Below are 20,568 nucleotides of genomic sequence, written 5' to 3'. Positions count from 1 at the left end.
TCAGAAAGACTTTTTTCTTTTACTAGTAGAACAGTTTTATTATGCTTTAATGGGACTATTAATTAACAATTACTCCCACCGAACAGAAGCGAACGGACGTTTATTATGATTGAACGAAATGGTAACGCTTTTAGAAGAAATATTTTAAAATAAGCGATGTCCCGGGTGTAAATAATGCGCTTTACCCTGTTGAGTTTTCTGTTGATGTGATTGCCCTCTTAATTGTGCTATTATCAGTCTTTTAGTAATTAGCAATGTGTAATGAGCCGTACATCGGCTGTTAAATGAAGTTGTTACATCAACTTTCAATCCACAGAGCAGAGAGAGTATGTAGTCAACTCCAGCACAGGCCTCTTATCAAAAGAGCTTGTGCATTTCTTCCTGCTGTGATAATCACTGACAGAATGCTAATAAAATGAAAGATCTGTGAAAATAATGTTTTATGTGTGTCTGTCATGCAGGGAACGGCAGCGTGCACACACAGTCACGATACAGGATCATTATCCAGCTGCCTGTCAACGGCGGTCAAGAGTGTCCAGACACGCTGTACGAGGAGAGAGAATGCGAGGCGCTTTCGGTTTGTCCTACTTACAGGTGAATAAACTGAATTGTAATGTGCTGTTTTGTGAACTTACAGTACGGTCCACAAATGGAGGTACATGGGTCACACATTGTATCTGTAATTTAATGCTCAAATAAATGGAAAAAAAAACATAAAATAACACTCAATTTAAGAAACATCTCTCTTAATGCAGTCTTACACAAAGCATTCTTGGAACTAAAAAAATCATCTGCCCAGTTTTAACAATTCTGTGTTAACATAACAAAATCAGTGAGGGAAATAATTATTTGATCCCCTGCTGATTTTGTAAGTTTGCCTGCTTACAAAGAAATGAAGGGTCTATCATTTTTATGGTGGGTTTATTTTAACTGATAGAGACAGAATATATATTTTTAAAAAAAAGATAAATGGGGGAAAATGTTATATAAAGGTTATAAATTGATTTGCATTTCAGTCAGTGAAATAAGTATTTGATCCCCGAGCAAAACTTAACTGGAGAAAGCCTTGTTGGCAAGCAGAGGTAAGACATTGCTGATAGTTGGTCACCAGGTTTGCACATGTGTCAGGATACATTTTAGTCCACTCGTCTCTAAATCTTTAAGGTTTCTTGGCTGTCGCAAATCACAGCAAACTATAAATATTTTTCTCTTTTGCAGGTGGAAGACGCACCAATGGCATCCATGTACTCTGGTCCCAGACTCTGTTCAGCAGGGAATGACGGGAGCAACGGAATCATGTGGGAAAGGATTAGAGATGAGAGGTACGGTAAGAGATGTTTTCCGCCTGTAAATCTTTGAGTTCTGATATGTTTGTTCCACAGGCATTCCGCCAGTTTTTTCAATCCCTCTGAGCCGGGTGCATTACTGTGCGCATATATGATTGTGTTTACTTGGGTTTGCATGGTGTTTGAATTGTTAATGTTGCATGACGCATTTATGCTCTTATATGTCAGAATGGAAGTAAAAGCTGTCAATCAAAGACAGTGAGAAGAGAAACTCTGTGGTCTCTGTGGCACATGTAGCATTACTTTGGCATAAAAGTCACATGCATTTTTCATTTACAGTGTAGATCCTTTCTCCGGTCCCACTTACTGTGTGTCAAAAAAACATTGTTAGAGAGTGTGGTAGAAATGTTAAACAAAACAAATTCTTGGTAATAATATTCTGAAACTTTTAAAAATACTGTAAATTGAATACATTAAGGCCCGGTTTCACAGACAAGGCTTAAGGCTAGTCCAAGACTACAATGAATGTGTGACCTGTCTTAACTGAATATAACTTGCCCAGAAATAAAATACAATATATCAGTTAAAATCTATCAGTGCCATTGTTTTGTTTTGAGATGCACACCAGTAATGTATTCTTCTAAGGCATTTTTATAAAAGCGACATAAATATCTTAATTCAACTAAGGCATAGTCCTGGCTTAAACTAAACTGTGTCTGTGAAACCGGGCCTAAGAGGCTGTGTCCACCGAGGCGCATTTACTCGGCTGAAAACGCCGCTGCAGGCGCAGCGTTCTGCCCAAAGTTGAGCATTTTTCAACTCAGGGCGCTCGGTCGAACGCCGGCACTGAGCGTGAAAAAAACGCATAGCACCAGCGCAGAGCATGGAAAAAAAACATCAGTTGATGGCTTTTTTAAAAAGCGCGGCATTTCCATAGGAAACAATTGAAAAAACACGCCGTCCGCAGGCGTAAACGCCTCGGTGGACACAGCCTCTGGGTGAGTAATTCTCTGCTCATTCTCAATTGACCTATCGGTAAGCCCCTCCCCTCGAACGTAGATGAGCCAATGGCAGTGGAATACGAGTTGCACGGGGACCGTGTAATGCCGAGAAATGCACCCCTACCTAAGATTAATTCTAAGATTAGAATTAGCCAATCGGATAGCCATGTCATTGAGGGGGGTGCATAATATGGCGGGGGTGCATTTCTCGGCACAACACCGGAACTCGGACAACTTTAGGTTAAATCGCCATAGAGAATCATTATAAGATCTGAAGCTCTCATCGGTTGTATGGTGTTTTATGCTACAAAAAGTATAAAAGATGTGCCTGGGTTACTTGTAACCTGGTGTCCTGGTAGCATGAGGAATGGAATTTATTTAATTACCGATTAATTATCATTTATAACAGCTCAATACATGATTTTTGAGACTACCTTTCAAAATTTTTGAATCACTTACTCATTCTTTATTTATATTTTTCCACATTTTAGAATATAAGTAGACCAATCAAAATCATGAAATAACACAACTGTAACTGTGGGAATTATGTTGTGACTAAAGCATCCATAATGCATGAATTCTATGTTATATTTTAGCATCTTCAAGAAATTGTACTCTTGGCATTTTATCATCCAGCTTCTTGAGGTCTCAACCTGGAAAGCTTTTTAAACAGTTATTGAAGGAATTTCTATATATAGAAATATATACACTCACCTAAAGGATTATTAGGAACACCATACTAATATGGTGTTTGACCCCCTTTCGCCTTCAGAACTGCCTTAATTCTACGTGGCATTGATTCAACAAGGTGCTGAAAGCATTCTTTAGAAATGTTGGCCCATATTGATAGGATAGCATCTTGCAGTTGATGGAGATTTGTGGGATGCACATCCAGGGCACGAAGCTCCCGTTCCACCACATCCCAAAGATGTTCTATCGGGTTGAGATCTGGTGACTGTGGGGGCCATTCTAGTACAGTGAACTCATTGTCATGTTCAAGAAACCAATTTGAAATGATTCGAGCTTTGTGACATGGTGCATTATCCTGCTGGAAGTAGCCATTAGAGGATGGGTACATGGTGGTCATAAAGGGATGGACATGGTCAGAAACAATGCTCAGGTAGGCCGTGGCATTTAAACGATGCCCAATTGGCACTAAGGGGCCTAAAGTGTGCCAAGAAAACATCCCCCACACCATTACACCACCACCACCAGCCTGCACAGTGGTAACAAGGCATGATGGATCCATGTTCTCATTCTGTTTACGCCAAATTCTGACTCTACCATTTGAATGTCTCAACAGAAATCGAGACTCATCAGACCAGGCAACATTTTTCCAGTCTTCAACTGTCCAATTTTGGTGAGCTCGTGCAAATTGTAGCCTCTTTTTCCTATTTGTAGTGGAGATGAGTGGTACCCGGTGGGGTCTTCTGCTGTTGTAGCCCATCTGCCTCAAGGTTGTGCGTGTTGTGGCTTCACAAATGCTTTGCTGCATACCTCGGTTGTAACGAGTGGTTATTTCAGTCAAAGTTGCTCTTCTATCAGCTTGAATCAGTCGGCCCATTCTCCTCTGACCTCTAGCATCAACAAGGCATTTTCGCCCACAGGACTGCCGCATACTGGATGTTTTTCCCTTTTCACACCATTCTTTGTAAACCCTAGAAATGGTTGTGCGTGAAAATCCCAGTAACTGAGCAGATTGTGAAATACTCAGACCGGCCCGTCTGGCACCAACAACCATGCCACGCTCAAAATTGCTTAAATCACCTTTCTTTCCCATTCTGACATTCAGTTTGGAGTTCAGGAGATTGTCTTGACCAGGACCACACCCCTAAATGCATTGAAGCAACTGCCATGTGATTGGTTGATTAGATAATTGCATTAATGAGAAATTGAACAGGTGTTCCTAATAATCCTTTAGGTGAGTGTATATATATCTATATATATATATATATATATATTTTTTTTTTTTTTTTTAATTCATTACTTACAAAAATAAGTTAAAAAAAAACTATGAAAGAAATTGATATGTTGGCACAATTATATTTTTGTCTACAAATGTAATTTCAAACAATGAAACAAGATTTTTAAGATCTTGAGAAAATATATAATTCATATATAATTCTTTTTGGAATTTAGTGAATTATTGAAGTTGTTATAAAGTGTTATTATAGAAGTGAATGACTTCAAATTACTTTGAATGCAGTTTTAAATAGTATTCCAACTTTCCACATTTCACAGACATTTGTCAGGATTAGATTTAACTAAATGATTGTAACCAAAAGTTATTACTTTTGGACGTAGCGTAATATGACATTTTGCTGACCTTCCCCGATTTATCAGAATATCATATTGGTACAATGGAAGAAAGCTGACATTTATGTGCGAAGTCAAAGGTCAGTATTATTCCAGATATTGAGTGCATTCATTAAAATTAATGGGGCCATTCATTAGAAATAATAAGTCTGTGTAAATGTTATCTTGCTTGAGAAGATTCAAATATCCACTAGTATGTAGCCACTACAGAGAGAGCAAGGTTAGAATACGGATCGCATGAAGACGGACAGCAGCAGGCAGTTGCCTTTGCGCGGATTCAATTTCATGGTTTATTTAAACAAGCATTTGACATCGCGTTGACCTCCCGCTGGATGTCTCCAACACAGCGCATGAATTAAAAGCCAACAATAAATCTTGGCTAATTTACAAACGTTTGCCGATTCTTCCTGCTTTTTGCTCCACAAAATCCATCAGCGAATATTGCGATTGCAATAAGCTCTTGTTTTTACTTTAGTCTGGTGATTAAAAATTACGCAGGTTGTTTATGTACCTGGATGATTTATTGTTTTACTTTAGGCAGGCTCCCCAGCTGCTGTAATTTGATTATGCTGGGCGTTCTCAGGTGAAGTGGTGGCTTGAGACGAGCACACAAACTCTCTTTGCCATGCGGATGCAAATGAGCCAGCCGACTAGGTTTGTGAAGGCATGCTCTATCAGCATCCTCAAAAATAACTGGGGTAGAAGGCGATGCAGTAAATTACACTAAATGAACCAGAAAGACAGACACCTTTGCAAAACTAACACGAACCACACACATATTGAGCTTCCTTATACATATTTGCCGCCACAAAGCGACTAAACTCATTTGTTTTCTATGAGGGTTGGTGTCTTGAGACTTGTGAGTTGAAAGCGACAGTAAAGCCTAATTTTATGCAAATGAGCAGTGACATAATGCAGCAACTACCAATGGGATTGCAGACAGTGGAACTGATGCATCTGGTACAGTCGAAAGATGTACAGCAGTTTGATGACCTCCAACAATTTCATTGCTGTCTGTCAGTCTGTCCTTTGACGGCCTGTCTATGCTGACAGCGAGCACCGAGACGCATCAAAACCTGAGCGCACCTGTTACAGTCAACAATGCTGTCTACACTGCAGGTGTACAGCTGGAAATCTTTATTGTTACATGGGTTGTGCTTTGCATGAAATTAATAGTGCCTACTAAATTCTTATTGGATGAGTCACATTAAAAGCTGTTTGTAAACATCTGTGACTGTTCATTCTATAGTAATGCAACAAGTTGTTATGTCCCTTGGTAAACAACAGCCTTACAAACATTTAAACCTTGGGATACATGTTAGTGATCATGACATGTCAATGTATTAGTCTGTTCTAGATCTGCTTACACTGCTGTTGCAGAGCAAGAATGAAGACTTGCTACTACTAATACACATGATGCTGTGAGCATGCAAACGATGCCGCTGCAATGTTAGGCACAATATAATCTAGATAGTAATCTAGACAGCTGGATATTGGGATGGAGGTGGGTCACTGTTAGGCCTCTGATAGCGCCTTGCTCTGTACTAGCCGCATGCCAATGAGACTACTTAAATGTAGAGGTAAAATAAAGTGTTACCATTGGTTATGAAATTCATAATATGAATTACCTGACAGTCGATCAGTTTCAATCACAATGGTGTACTAGCTGATTGGTTGATTCTAATAAGCTCTCCCTATTCTTCATAAACATTTACTCAGTAACTTTTAATCAAAGTCACTGAGTGCAACTGTGACACGTCAGAGGAGATCTGGCCCTCCCGGCTGAGCCTTTCTCCCGAGGTTTTTTTTTCTCCATTTATTTATCATTGGAGTTTGGGTTCCTCGCCACAGGGCAGTGTTGGCTTGCTCACCGGGAGACTGCATAGATATAATTTACTAGAATTATCTTGCTTGTTATATAAACACCATGCACTGTGCTGTGTTTGACCTTTTCTCCTTTACTATTTTATCCTGTAAAGCTGCTTTGGTACAATGCACATTGTGAAAAGCGCTATATAAATGAAATTGAATCAGCTCACAAATCGCAAGGTTAGGAACAGCCAGCATTTCTAGAGAGTTTTGTGGCTGAACTAGGTTATTTGTTGAAAGTCGGTACTTTTTAGTAAATTGCGTATTTTATGGTAGCAATAAGCCCATGTATTCCTTCAGCTGAGTGGTAGAACATTGTGTTAGCACCATAAAGATGATGTGTTTTATTCACAAAGAAAACACATACTAATAAAAACATGTTTTCAGTGAATGCAATGCAAGGCACTTTGAAAAAATTGTCTGCACACTTTAAAAGGTCCACTGTATGAAATTTAGCTGCATCTGGCGGTTGGGTTTGCAAATTGCAACCAACGGCTCACTCCACCTCTCCCTATCGTAGCGCTACGGAGGCTGACACAGAACTAATATGTTGTCACGTTGTTCACATTTGGTGAAGGAGATAACGTATTTATGAAGCACGCTTTGTAGAGCAGTGTGTCCGTTTAGGGCTATTGTAGAAATGTAAGGGGTCCTGCGGTTTATGTTGATAGAAAAAACTCATTTTAAGGTAATAAAAACATAACCCTTAATAAGGTCTTTACACACCTCTGAAGACATTGTTATTTATATTATATTGCATTTCTGTCAATAGATCCTCCAAAGTTGTACACACTGGACCTTTAAGGTGAAGTTTAAATGGATGCCACTCAGGTCTGTGGTAATCTTACCAATGGTAAAATCACTGTTATGTACAGCTTTTGTAAGTTATGGTTGTATTACACTTTATTTCAATGGTCTACTTTAGAAATTCCAATAACTAATAATTACTAACTGCAGTTTGTAGAAAGTCTAAATTTTATATGCTTGTTAATTCATAAAAACAAGTTTTTGACACTTTTCTGAAAGCCTTCAGCCTGTTTTTCATTTAGCAATCGTATTTTGCATGTTTTGAATTAAAAACTCCACCGCAGTTATTTAGCACAGTCTGATTTACCTCACTAAATCTTGGCATGAGTATTTAAGATGGCAGATGTATCGATTATACCACACATACTAATCTTTGTCTCGCATTATGGATTGAAACGTCTCATTTATTCAATTCACATTGTTATGGGGTGGCCACAGGAGCACTGTCCACAGTGCCCTTGGTATTGTGCAGAACTCCACTAGCCATTTGACTGGGCTTAGATCCCCACATATCGAAGCAGTAATATTAGCAGCACATGAAAGGGTTACTCTAATGAAACGAGGAATCTTCAGGATTTTTTGCACTTTCAGTGTGTGCAGTTAATGAGTGCTGAAGAGCTTAGCTGGCAAGTGTGACAGAGTCTTTTAAGGGCTAGAAAGTTCTCCGCCGTGTCCTTTTGAGTAGTCAGCAAACATTGTCACCTTTGTAAGTGGCTGCATTATTAAGATGGTCTCTGTCATGAGCCGAGATAAGAATAAAATGTGAACAATTGGGAGTGAAGTTGAATTGAATGGGAGAGCTGTAGGGATGGAGGAGCGAGGGGAAATAATTGTGCTAAAAATGGGCAACCTGACGCCCCAATCAGAATGTCACCACTGTCAACCTTTCTGTCTCTAAGGGAATGTGGGAAAAGGGAACAAGGGTGAGAAAGAAAGGGGAGGGTGGTAGAGAGAGAGAGGGGGGAGGAGAATCAGAGTTCTACCATGGGAGGCAAATAAAATGGAAAGACAAAAATTCTCAAGAATGCATTTAAAGGTCCAATGTGTAATTTGTTGGAGGATCTATTGACAGAAATGCAATATAATATGCATAACTATGTCTTCAGAGGTGTATAAAGACCTTACATAATGAAGCGTTATGTTTTTATCTTAGAATGAGCTATCTCTATCTACTTACACAGCGGGTCTCCTTACATGGAATTCATCGTGTTGTTTCTACAGTAGCCCTAAACGGACCAACTTCTCTACAGAGCGCATTTCGTAAATACGTTATCTTCTTCTGCAAAGAAGCAAAAATGTGACAACATCTTAGTACTATGTCAGCCACCGTAGTGCTTCGAAGGGGAGAGGTGGAGTGAGCCATTGGTTGCAATTAGAAACCTCACATCTAGATGCCGCTAAATTTCACACACTGGACCTTCAACATTTGAAGCTGAATTACAAATGGCCAGGATTGAACAAAGAATATTCAACAATACTGGAAAGCTTTGTATTTTAAGGTTTATTAACAGTATGTTATTATTGTGATTAGTCTGTATATATGTAGCTTTTTTGTTTTGTAAGCATATAACAAGGAACATACTTGTGGTAATTGATTGTATAAATTTTCATATCGGTAGAAAAACAAATGCAAACTGTAATATTCACACCATCCCTCATCTGCTTTATACAGTCTCCGCCCACGTTGCTCTGAACTGAAAAGAGCAAACGATCTGGTTAGAGAGCAAGATTTGAAATTCAAATAGGAATCAATAAGATGTGTTAAAGTCATGTTTCTACATCTGTTCCTCTTGAAAGACATCACAAGGTCACTGATCTGAGAGCATGACATGGCTGTGTGGAAGGTGACAGCCACACGGATGTGATTTAAGGGTCTTAACATGTTCGATGTCTTTGTTCTAAAGTCAAATCCCTCTGTCCTGCGATCAACCCTGTCAGACACAAATCTGGAGGAGATCGTGATCGTTTCTTGCAAATCTGAATCAATGCATTAAGCTCAATTATCGATGTTACTCTGTATGTAAACTGTGGGGATAAACGTATGCAACTCTTACAGGCTGTTTTGTAAACAGGCTTATCTAACCAGCCGGTGAACTTCTGAATCAAATAAATACAAGGAAAGATCATGTAGATGATTTGGGATGAAAGAGCTGAATCTCATCTGGGTACACAAAAAAAAGTATAAAGTATCAGTACAAAATCTGCAGACAGGACAAAATAAAATGGAAGTCTGGCAACGTTTTGTGTTTTTTAAAACATTTTTCATAGTCTTTTTTAAAATAAGCTTGTAAAAGAAATGAAAGTCTTGAAAAAATACACAAATAATCACACTGTTCTTTGTATGGTCATGTGTCTTGTTTGGATAAATTAGTGGGGTTTTTTATCTTACAAAACAGCATTGATGTGGTACCATTGTACAGCAGCGGTATCATGCCGTAAAACATTGTACTCCAAAGTACTTTGTGATTTTACAGTACATTTCCTGTAAATTTACATGTGTAAATTTTCAAAACAAATGGTAATACTGTGGTACTTTATGGTACTTTTTACGGTTAGCTGGTAAAATAATTGTCTTAATATGTCACGATCCCACACTGTGTTTCCCCTGTGTTTGTGAACTTTTCTGTTACTTCCTGTCTATGTCATGTGTTTTGTAGTTTTTGGTGTTAATTAGTCTTCCCCAGGTGTGCCTTGTCATATTGTTAAGTTCTCTGTAGCCCTTGTGTTTCAGTTAGTCTAGTGTCAGTCGTTATTTGGCGTATAAATCTTTTTGCTAATAATAAATTAAAAAAGGAAAAACCTTACAATAAGCTAAAGAAAAGAATACATTTTGTCAGCATTTCCTTGCACTAGCGCCATTACTTTATAGGTCTGAGAATTTTGACAGAAATTAATTTAACAGTTACGGTGATACGGACTCATCTTTTCTTCATTTATTACTTTCTCTGCTTTTGTCCACAATATTCCTTTAATCCTTGACTATGTTTGAATGTTGAATGCACATAGACTCCTGAACAGCTTTTTCTGTAGTTAACGAGGTGTAATGCTCTGGCGTTCATCAGTCTGTATACATGCTGTGTTGAATTAGTTCGGAATAGATCTTCTCGATTCATTTAGTGTAACAAAAGGCACGGCTCTGTTAGACACCCTGTCAGTAGTCTCTGTGTGAATGCTGGTGAGTAATAAAATACGAGCGGCTTCTGAGGAATTCTTTATTGCGTTTGGCACTACTCAGCTTTGCATTTATGTTATTATATCGTTCCAAACCCTGCTGAGCCACTTATGTTCAGTTGAGAATTTGCAATTACAAGTATATTAAAGCTTGAATATTAAAAAAGAGGTTGTCTGGGACAATTTTATCAACAGCTTTGATAAAATTCAGTAATACTTCACAGTCTGGCTGTGCTCATATTCAGTACAACAGCATGATTGCGAGTGTGATGCTGCTTTTATACAACAGCTGAATGGACAATGTATGATATATGAATAGAGAAAAATAGAGTGTGATAAAGCCTTGTGTGTGGAACTTCAGGATATGCCATTGTTGGCTCAAAAGCCTAGCACCCAATTTTTACAAAATAATTTTGCAATAACTTGCTAGTTCTGAACTGTTACTGGTCCAGTCACTTTAGTGTTTTTTTCTTCTTCTAAAAAACAGCTGAACTGACAGTGAGACAGTGTTTACCTGTGTTTTCTGCGGCATTTACACTAATGAAATCGCTGACTTTGTCATAGTATTGTTTTTATGGTCTGAATATTACAAAACAGTGTCTCAGTACAGTATTAGCACTTGGGATGCCTCATCCAATCATATTCGAGGTTTAGAACTTCGTACTGTTTGTCAAACATGAGTCATTTCATCACAGTGTTTTCGCCACTGTTTCACGCAAGCATTAAGTAAAAAGGCTGTGCTTTACAGCAATTCATCAGACATAATACAGTAGTGGACAAAAGTGATATCCAAGGGGGTATATTTGCACAATATTAGCTTTTAATGCTCCCTTATGTTCAAAGAAACCATCAAAATATGATATGTGTGGTACAAAATCATGTATGGTATATATTAGACAAAATTATTTGGCAAAAAGGCATATCATAGAATATGGATTTAGTTCGAATAAACATAAAAAGCTCACTGGAAATTACGCATACACTGACTACAGTTGTATCTATAAGCTACAATCTACCAATTCCGCTAGAATAACAATTTGATCAGTTATTAATATTTGTTGGTCCTCATGTAGTAATATTTTGCAGCCATTCTCCTAATCCTAACCCAACTATATCTTTATAAACTTTGCACATGTGTTGTGTATAAGTTTTGCCAATCCTCCTTAGGTCCGATTCACATTTCGCGTCTAAAACCGTGTGGAAAACGTGTGCCGCGCCTCTTTTTCTCTTCAAATAACCGTGGTGCGTGCGCGGCACTCTGAAAAATTGAACTATTTCCATCTCGATGTGACGCCGACGCGCCTAGAAAAATGTCGTCCCCTATTTGTGTGCGCCTGCCGCGCGTCTACATTTAAAGTAACGAATATGCGCGCGGAAAAGACGCGAAATGTGAATCAGGCCTTAAAGGTGCAATGTCGTCACTTTTTTTTGCTTCTTTAAGATAATGTATTTACGGAACGCATTCTGTAGAGCAGTTTGTCCGGTAATGCTGCGTTCCCACCAGACGCGAATGAAGCGTTAAGCGCGAGTGATTTACATGTTAAGTCAATGCAAAGACGTGATAGACATCCTGCACCGCGAATTGAGCGTTTCAGGCGTTTGAAGCGCGAGTTGAAAATTTTGAACTTTGGCGAATATTCGCACCGCGTTAACCAATCAGGAGCTTGCTCGAGTAGTGACGTGATTATGACGTAGCGAGCGGAGGCAGAAACCCGAAACAACAATGGAGGACAAAATCATAGTCGCTGTATGTGGATAGCCGGAGCTGTACGATACATCTTCTTACTTTTATCGAAAAAGGAATAAAAAGGATCTTGCTTCGAAGAAAGTGAGTGAGGAGGTCGGACAATCTGGTAAGTCTCGACAAAATCCATGTCATCCATTTCGCAACGAGACTGGAGCCGCCTGGCAGAAGCCCCTCCCATGACAAGAATTCACGTCTGTTGCGAAGTGAATATCACTCGCGAACAGTGTTGGGTAAGTTACTCTGAAAAAGTAATTCATTACTAGTTACTTATTACACATTCGAAAATGTAATTAGATTACTGTACAAGTTACTCTCTTCAAAAAGTATTTAATTACTTATTACTAATTACTTTCTATATCCTACATCAACCTTGATGAGTTAAGTGATTCAAGGATAGACATGAAACGGCTCTTTTAATGCATTCAAATAAATAATATAAAACTACATAAAGTATTATTATTAATTACAAATGTGAGAATTATACAATAAAGCACAGATTTTAAAGTTAGACTTTAAATTTTGATGTCAATTCCTTTTCTGCACACACACATATTACACAAAGTATTTAGTTTAATTACATCAGAAGTAACTGTAATTAAATTACAGAACAAATAAGAGTAATCCCTTACTTTACTTTTTCAAGGGAAAAGTAATTAAATTACAGTAACTAATTACTTAGTAACTAGTTACACCCAACACTGCTCGCGAATGAGGCGAGTAAACTCAAAATTTTCAAGCGTCCAACTACACGCAAATAGCACGATTTACCACGTCTGATGTGAATGCTCAGTTAGAGCTTCTGTAGAAACAACATGGCAAATTCCATATAAGGGGACCTGCGGTGTACGTAGATAGAAATAGCTCATCAAGGTAATAAAACATAACACTTCATTATGAAATGTCTTTATACACCTCTGAAGACAGTTACTGTATGTATAATATATTGCATTTCTGTCAATAGATCCTCCTTAATCCTTCATATTTCGACTTAAAATTCTTCTCAAAGCTGAGCTTTAGTTTATACACTGTAAAAATTAAAGGTACTTCGAGGAACCATTTGGGGTTCTTCTCATTGCCACGCCGGCGGAACCCTCAGGGGAAACTCAAGGCACCGCTTAATGAAGGGCGGTTCTCTGAGGAACCTTCAAGGCTTCTTGGGGATCCCTTTTATTAAAATGGTCTGGAAACATCTTGGGTGCTTCAAGGCACCATTTCACAGTTTATATTTGCTATTCACAATATTTTAATAAGAAGAAATACTAAATCAAATACAACAGTTTATTGATAAGCAACAACAATTTACATTGAATAAATATTTACAGAATGGTCAATATTGAACATTACCATTCTAAATTCATGAAATCACATGTATAATTAATATTGTGTTGGTGATATTGTTATAAATGAAAAGTCTTTATCTTAACAAAACTAACCAAATAATTTGCCTTAATTTAAAATATACTGTACATACAGAAATATTTCAGGTACTTTGTACAAATGTACAATTGTAAAAAAGTCCAGCAAAAAGTAGTCTCTCATAGCAAGGCCTACACAGAACTGAATGATAAAAATATTTAATTAAGGACAATTTATGTAACATGGGTGGGAAAACCATTCAACACAAACATCAATAAGTTAAAAAAGAGCTATACATTCACTAAAAGTGAACATAATAGCTAAAAGTGGCTAAAAGTCATTGTTTGTCATTTAACACTAGCGTTACCCATTTAACGTTAGCCAAACAAGCTTCATCTTAACTTATATTCGTTAGCATCTCGGCTAAAACATGCGCTGCCTACACTGTGTAAATAAATGGTTTAAACAGCCAAAAGCGGCCATACAATTAGACGTGTCAGAGTATACATTTATATAAATAGTATAAAGTTAGTATATTTAAGTTATTTATATATTTTGACTTTACTTACATCCAATGGGACAGTCGAGAGGTTGTTGCGATCCGTTATTTTGAATTCCCGCCTGTCGCGCGAGCGGAACAACACCGGTGAACACTCGTGCCAATGATGTTTGATCGCAGACGGATCGGCGACATCAAAGCACAGTGAGAGCTATTTGTGAACTGACTGCTCTGTATGCTTTAGAGATGTTATTCTAAGTCCGAATGCGTTTTGTCATAAGGTGATCGGTCTGCGCAGAGCTGGAAAAAGTTAAACACACATACTAACGAAAGCGCCACATGACACATGCATTGACGCTGCGACATTGGGCCAACAGCGCCACAGTACTGTGGAGGGCGAGACTGCACAATAAACACACAGAGCAGCTGCAGTTTGTTTGGATGGAAAGCACAACAACCTTTACATTTTCAAAAGATTTCAGTGACTTAGGATCTAATATAGCATAAAAATGTTTATTTATAATATATTAATATAATTAATTATATAATACAAATAGTAAGAAATATAAAATAATCAAAAAGCTTGCTGAATTTTTTCTAAATAACATTTAGCCTTTTCTAATCATGTGCATGATTTTAAAATGTGTGTTCACTTAGCAGGGGCCAAAAACCAAACTTTGGACTATTCTTATTCTCATAAAACATCAAAATGATCAGACACTAAAAATCCCTATTTCATGCAGAATTTTGGGGGGTTCCTCTAGATACTGTCTTGTACAAGAGAGATTCTCCAGGAACCACTTACAAGTTTACAGATCTTACAATAATCATTTTTTAGAATTTGAGTTCCTTCAATAACCCGCAAAGCACTTTGAGGTCCCAGTGTAGTGAAAAGGTGACTCCAGAACTTCACAACTGAATATGGGGTTATTCAAGAATCTTCTAGGTTCCTGGAAGAACCACAAAGACTATAGATGGTTCCACCATAACCCTTTTATTGAGAAAAAGAGCTTTGGAGCACTTAAAATACAGTTTAAGGTTCTTTGAGTACACAACAGGATATTTGAGGCACTTTTTCTTTTTACTGTGTACCCCAAGAACAACTGTGTAACATAAATACAGTGTTTAATACATATCAAGAATATTTAAATAAATAGTTAAGATGCCAATTGTCCAAAGTTAGACATCAATTTTGGCCACTACTGTAGCACCCTTTAAACATGGTAAAGTCAATGTAGTTCACTTTTTTATGCTTTATGTTAATCATTAGGAACGTTTACAGCCAGCTGTAATTATGTTTTTAAACCACATTCACTATCAAACAATGTTAGCGCAACCACTAATAAGCTTTGCCATTTAGTTAGAAAAGTTTTCTTCAAGTGTCATCGTTATACAGGTGTGTTAACTGAACTCTCATGAAAAGCCTCCGCTGAGTGGAATCCAGCCACACTGTGGAGGACTGTGTCAAAACATGTCACCATGTAAGGCAGACTGGCAAATTTAAGTCAGTGAGCAAAAAGTCCTCTGCACAATCTCCGCTGTCTGCTAGGAATACTTCACCTTGTGGGTGGAATGGGTGCAGCAGTATGCTGAAAAGGTAACAGCCGGCTTCACATTTGCCAAGCATATCATTTATCGTCCTCAAGTGCCATTGATGCAGAGGAGGACTGTTGTCTTGTGAGATGATCTTACATCAGCACTGTGGAGGAACAATGATGGAGAAAAGTTTATGTCTTTTTGTCACCGTGCTTTAATTCAGCAGCAGTTTCCATTCATTTGTTATCTTGTGTTTGAAAAACTGAGAGAGTGCAACATTTTCTATCATTTTATTGAAGCTGATTTGATTTATGTGGGTAGAAGTATATTAAAGGCAAAACGGAGTAACCGAAAAAAAGGTTTAGTGTGGTTTGGTGTGATTTTGGTAATTACTGCAATTTTCAATTTTCTAAAAGTATAGTTAAAGCCAAACCTTTTTGCCACAAGACAGATCATAGTCTAAGTCTTAAATGACTGTAGCTATTGTATTATAGCCTGAATATGTGTCTCCTCATAGGAGTAAGCTGTGTGGACGAGTACGATGAAGTAGCCGCTGTGTCTGAGTGTCTGCGGTGGGCCGGGCCGATGCCGTCACGCTTCAGGAGCTGTTGGGTGCCATGCAGGGATGACTGCACTTTCAGTGCCTGGTCTAAATTCACAGAGTGCACCGGCTGCGGGAGCCAACGTACCCGTAAACGTACCCTGACAGGTGAGAAACTGCCACTGTTCATTAAATTAATGAGCAAAAACTATGAGATGATGTGTCTTAATGGTTAAAGATCAGGGTGGTGCCCAGGTCTGCAACAAGGGCGATCTCTGAATCACCGAGCAAACTTTGGTAAGTAAGGGGGATGTAGCTTTTGTAAGAAAGAGTTTATTTATAAAGCACCTCAAAACTGAGCAGTTATGAAATGCTTTAAAGAAATCTAATTTCTCTAGTTCACAAACCAACAGCAGTGGCCAAATGTGATGTCCAGGGGGGAATATTTCTATTAGCTTTTAATGCTCTCTCAGGTTAGATTAAATACGAGTTATTTTGTATCTATTTTATGAAATGGACAAAACACTTATGTTTAAATGTATTTATTGGACAAAATTGTTTGGCAAAAGGAAAACTACAACAAATCAAAAGATATGGGGGGGATATGTTTTATTTTAATATACAAAAAAATGCACAAAAAGCTCAATGGAATTAAAGCAAAAATGTACTCTAATTTGTATCATTTATTATAATTTTGTTGATCCTTGTAATGATAAAACAAAACTGATGTAGCGGTTTTAGCTAACATTATTATATTGATGAGCAAAGCTCACCAAATATGGTTCTCCACCAGATCTTTCAAGATCATATCCATGAAATGAGTTATTTAAAACATCAATTTCAGTCAAGGAATTAGTTTAGTTTAGTTTAGTTTAGTTTAGTTTAGTTTAGTTTAGTTTAGTGATCAAATATACATATTTTACGGTCTCTGATTAGTAATATAAAGCATAACAATACTTGTATGCATTCGTCCAGCGAATGCCTCAATGATATTATATACTTTACATTTAAGTAAATAAGTAAGTAAGTAAGGTGACTTTACCAAACAGGATTTAAGAGCAAAGGTAGCAAATCGAAACACAGTAGAAGGGACCACGTTTGTGAGCGTGAATACAGAAAATCCATCACAAATGAATATATATGGTCGTTTATTAAACTCTACTCTACATGATAACAAAACAATGACGATCACATAAAACGAACAAAACATTTAAGCACAAATACGCTTGGTAGCGCGGAGGGAGAAGGAGAGAGAGAGAGAGAGAGAGAGAGAGAGGGCATGGCAGCGATTTCTGAACACCAATAAAAATCATCTTTAAGAAAGAGGCACAGACTTAACGCAGCTATTCTATAAATAGAAACGGATACTTGCAAGCTCTGTGCTGGACCGATATCCGTATGCGCTTGTAGAGATGGAATTGTTCAAAAGGTTTCAGAAAGGCAGCCCTGCAGAAAGTTGCGGGCCTCGTGATCGGCCCGCATGGCTTAACCACGTGGCAGTAGAAATCCATTGTTCCATCCTTTCCCCAAGGGGGGGGGGGAAGGGCAGTCTCCGAAGAGAAGAGAGGAAGAGACGAAGCCGGAAGAGAAGCGACAAGAGAGGGTTTTCAGAGCAGGCTCGATATTTAACCTCATGAGAGGGCATGTCCACCTGAGTTTGAATCAACCAATCAGAGTTGAGCAGGGAAGAGGTTCTTTGTCCACTCAACAGCTAATTTGCATCTTTATGACCTCCTGGCAACTTTACAAAATATCATTCCCAATTATAACATAATGAAAAGAAAGTGTTCTATGGTCACACAAGGTATATATACAAGGAGGAATTGTAAAGACAAACATTTAGATATCAAAAATGGACGGGTTTGAATTGCAACAAGTCATGATTCATTCAGATGGAACGCATACAAACAAAGCCTGAATTAAACTTGTATATCTAACTGTGACAGACTATTTAAAATGGCACGAGTGCCAACACACAACCTAGATAGTTAGATATATGTATAGAAAATGACAGTTTAATCACATAAGTTCCTATTGTCAGGGACATTTCTCTGGTTAGCCTCAGATGTTAAGTTAGAGATGAGACAGAGACTTCTCACCAATGCTTTGAAGCATAGTGGTCGTAAATATCCAACAGAGAGACAAAACGTTATCAAAACTCTAAAACCAGATCCCTGGAGCCAGGTTTTTGCTATGGTCTTTTGATGATGATAGCAAAAGAAACCAGGACAAAAGGGAGTGGGGGTTGATGGCTCTTCTTTCAATGACTCCAACCATTTGGCTTATGCTAAATTCGCTACACTGAGCTTCAGTTTACATCAAAATGCATACGCAAGTTTTTAATACATCTTAAGTAAAAGTTTTGAGTTAAGATTACAGATGACAGTTTTCCAAAGTCGGGCATCAGTTTTGGCCACTGCTGTAGATGGAAAGAGAATAAAGTAGGATGTGTCATTTCTGAACCACTTGAGGCACCAGACAAAATAGGAAGAATAATGATAATTTCCAAACAGGTTACTCAAACAAGTCTTCTGCCCCGTCTGCCCTGCTTGTCCCGCCTACCATCGTTCAGGCATAAAAGGTCATCCGGCCCCACATTAGCTATTGGTTTGCCAGTAGTTGACATTTCTGTCATGCTTTGAAAATGCTTTGAAATAACCAAAGAGCCATAATGTTTAGATGGATAGATGGTTGCTTCACTTATCGCTGACTCTGCATATAAAATTTTATTATCGAAAAAATCACCTTTAACATGTTACCATTCCCTTTTTTAATACAAGCACTTTAAAAATGTGTATGTGTTGAAGAGTGCTGGAATGAGCTATGAAAGAGCAATTGTTACTATTTGAGGAAATAAAAGAACTAGCTTTAATGCCTTCATTCATTGCCGTCACTAGGGTTTTAGTGTAGTGAATACATGAATATGAAAATGCTGAAGTAGAAAAGCTTGTTTAAATCCTGTCAAGTACAGACACAAATTAGTGGCAGAGTTTTAGTAAGCTCATGCCAAATGAATTCAAGAGTGTCACAATTGAGAAATATCAGTATAACAAGGTACGTATATTTCAAGTAAGTGTTGGTATTTTCCTTAGTGATGAAATACAGTAGATTTGGAAATGGCCATTATTTTAAGTGTGTGTATGGTGCCTTGGTAGTTAGAAGAGAATTTACCTTCATTTTTTCATTAACTGTCCTCTATATCTGAACTTTCATCTGTTTTCTTCTGTTAACATTACTGCTGAAAGCCAACTTGTTATGACAGTTCTGTCTATCGTTAGAAATCAGAGCCGTGCTGTGAACTTCTCTACAGGCATATTTCGAGCTGTCAATTATTGCATTACTGCAGGGTATTACTTTCTGCTTTAGTTAGGTTGTTCCTACAAAAATCATGATTGTCTTATTAAGATCCCTCACATCTTATGACACGGCCTGTCCACATCAGGTAGAGTTTCAAACGCCTGCTATACCTGATGCTTCCCACATCAAAGGCGATCAAAAGCTAAAATGTCAGATTCGATCCTAAAAACAGGAATTAAAGCAAGAAAACTGCACGGTAAGGGTGATCGTGTCGCTTGCTTAACTGAATGCACAATATCCAGCAGGTGTTGGTTTCTGAAGGTGTCATCAATAATGAATCATTGCTGTGTGTGTGCGTGCATGCGCGTTCATGTGTGTTTGTTATATACATATGCACAAGTAGGCTACACACACACACACACGCATAGGTGTGCAGTGAAAGCAGGGAGCAGACTGTCAGTAAGGTTGCAGCGCACTGACAGTGATTTCACACCATAAGGATGTTTTCTATCACTGGCCGCCTCTGAACACCAAAAACAGATGGAGGCTGGCAAACACTCAGCGGGGAGTCTTCTGGACAACAGTCAGAGAGTACGTTTCTCTTCTCTACACCTCTCTGACAGTACCCATCATTCTCTCCCATTCTCTCTCTCTCTTTCTCTTCTGTAATAATAGATCATACTTTTGACTCTTTAGGTATTTTTGAGTCAGCACACTGGCACATTCTTGCTCCCTAAAATACTTCAAATCTTCAACAAATCAGGAACTATTTTATAGGCATACAGTTACTAAAAATGAACCCCCTTGGAATCTGTCAACCAATCAAATCCAGTCATCCACCTACCTACCGATCAGTGGGTTTGACTGGATGACAGATTCCAATGCACTGTTTATTTTTAGTGAAAGTATGGTTATGAAGTAGTTCCAGGTTTGTTGACCACATTAGCTCCATGTCATTGCCAAATTATTTGAACTTCAAAGAGCCATGCAGCATTCACTAGCAAGATCCAGAAACAAGTATGCTGGCTAGGCAAATTGGCGAAAAAAAAGGATGTAAAATTTTTTTCAGAGGTAGCATTTCACACACACATTTACTATTCTATAAAATTGTTCTATTGTTTTTATACACAGCTAGTAATAGG

The 20,568-nt window shown here is 38.1% G+C and overlaps 1 protein-coding gene across 2 annotated transcripts in view; it reads left to right on the top strand.

Annotated features, from left to right (window-relative positions):
* thsd7ba (thrombospondin, type I, domain containing 7Ba) overlaps positions 1-20,568 on the top strand; it is a 301,508-nt gene that overhangs the window by 219,792 nt on the left and 61,148 nt on the right. For both annotated transcript variants that reach the window (XM_057335489.1, XM_057335490.1), the window contains exons 12-14: positions 462-594; positions 1,219-1,322; positions 16,106-16,297. In XM_057335489.1, coding sequence (XP_057191472.1) covers positions 462-594; positions 1,219-1,322; positions 16,106-16,297 — 429 coding nt within the window. The remainder of the gene's footprint in view (positions 1-461; positions 595-1,218; positions 1,323-16,105; positions 16,298-20,568) is intronic.

Source organism: Triplophysa rosa, linkage group LG6, assembly GCF_024868665.1.
Source record: "Triplophysa rosa linkage group LG6, Trosa_1v2, whole genome shotgun sequence".
NCBI classification, from domain to species: domain Eukaryota; kingdom Metazoa; phylum Chordata; class Actinopteri; order Cypriniformes; family Nemacheilidae; genus Triplophysa; species Triplophysa rosa.
The sequence above is the reverse complement of the archived record's forward strand: the minus strand, read 5'-3'. Positions and strand labels throughout refer to the sequence as shown.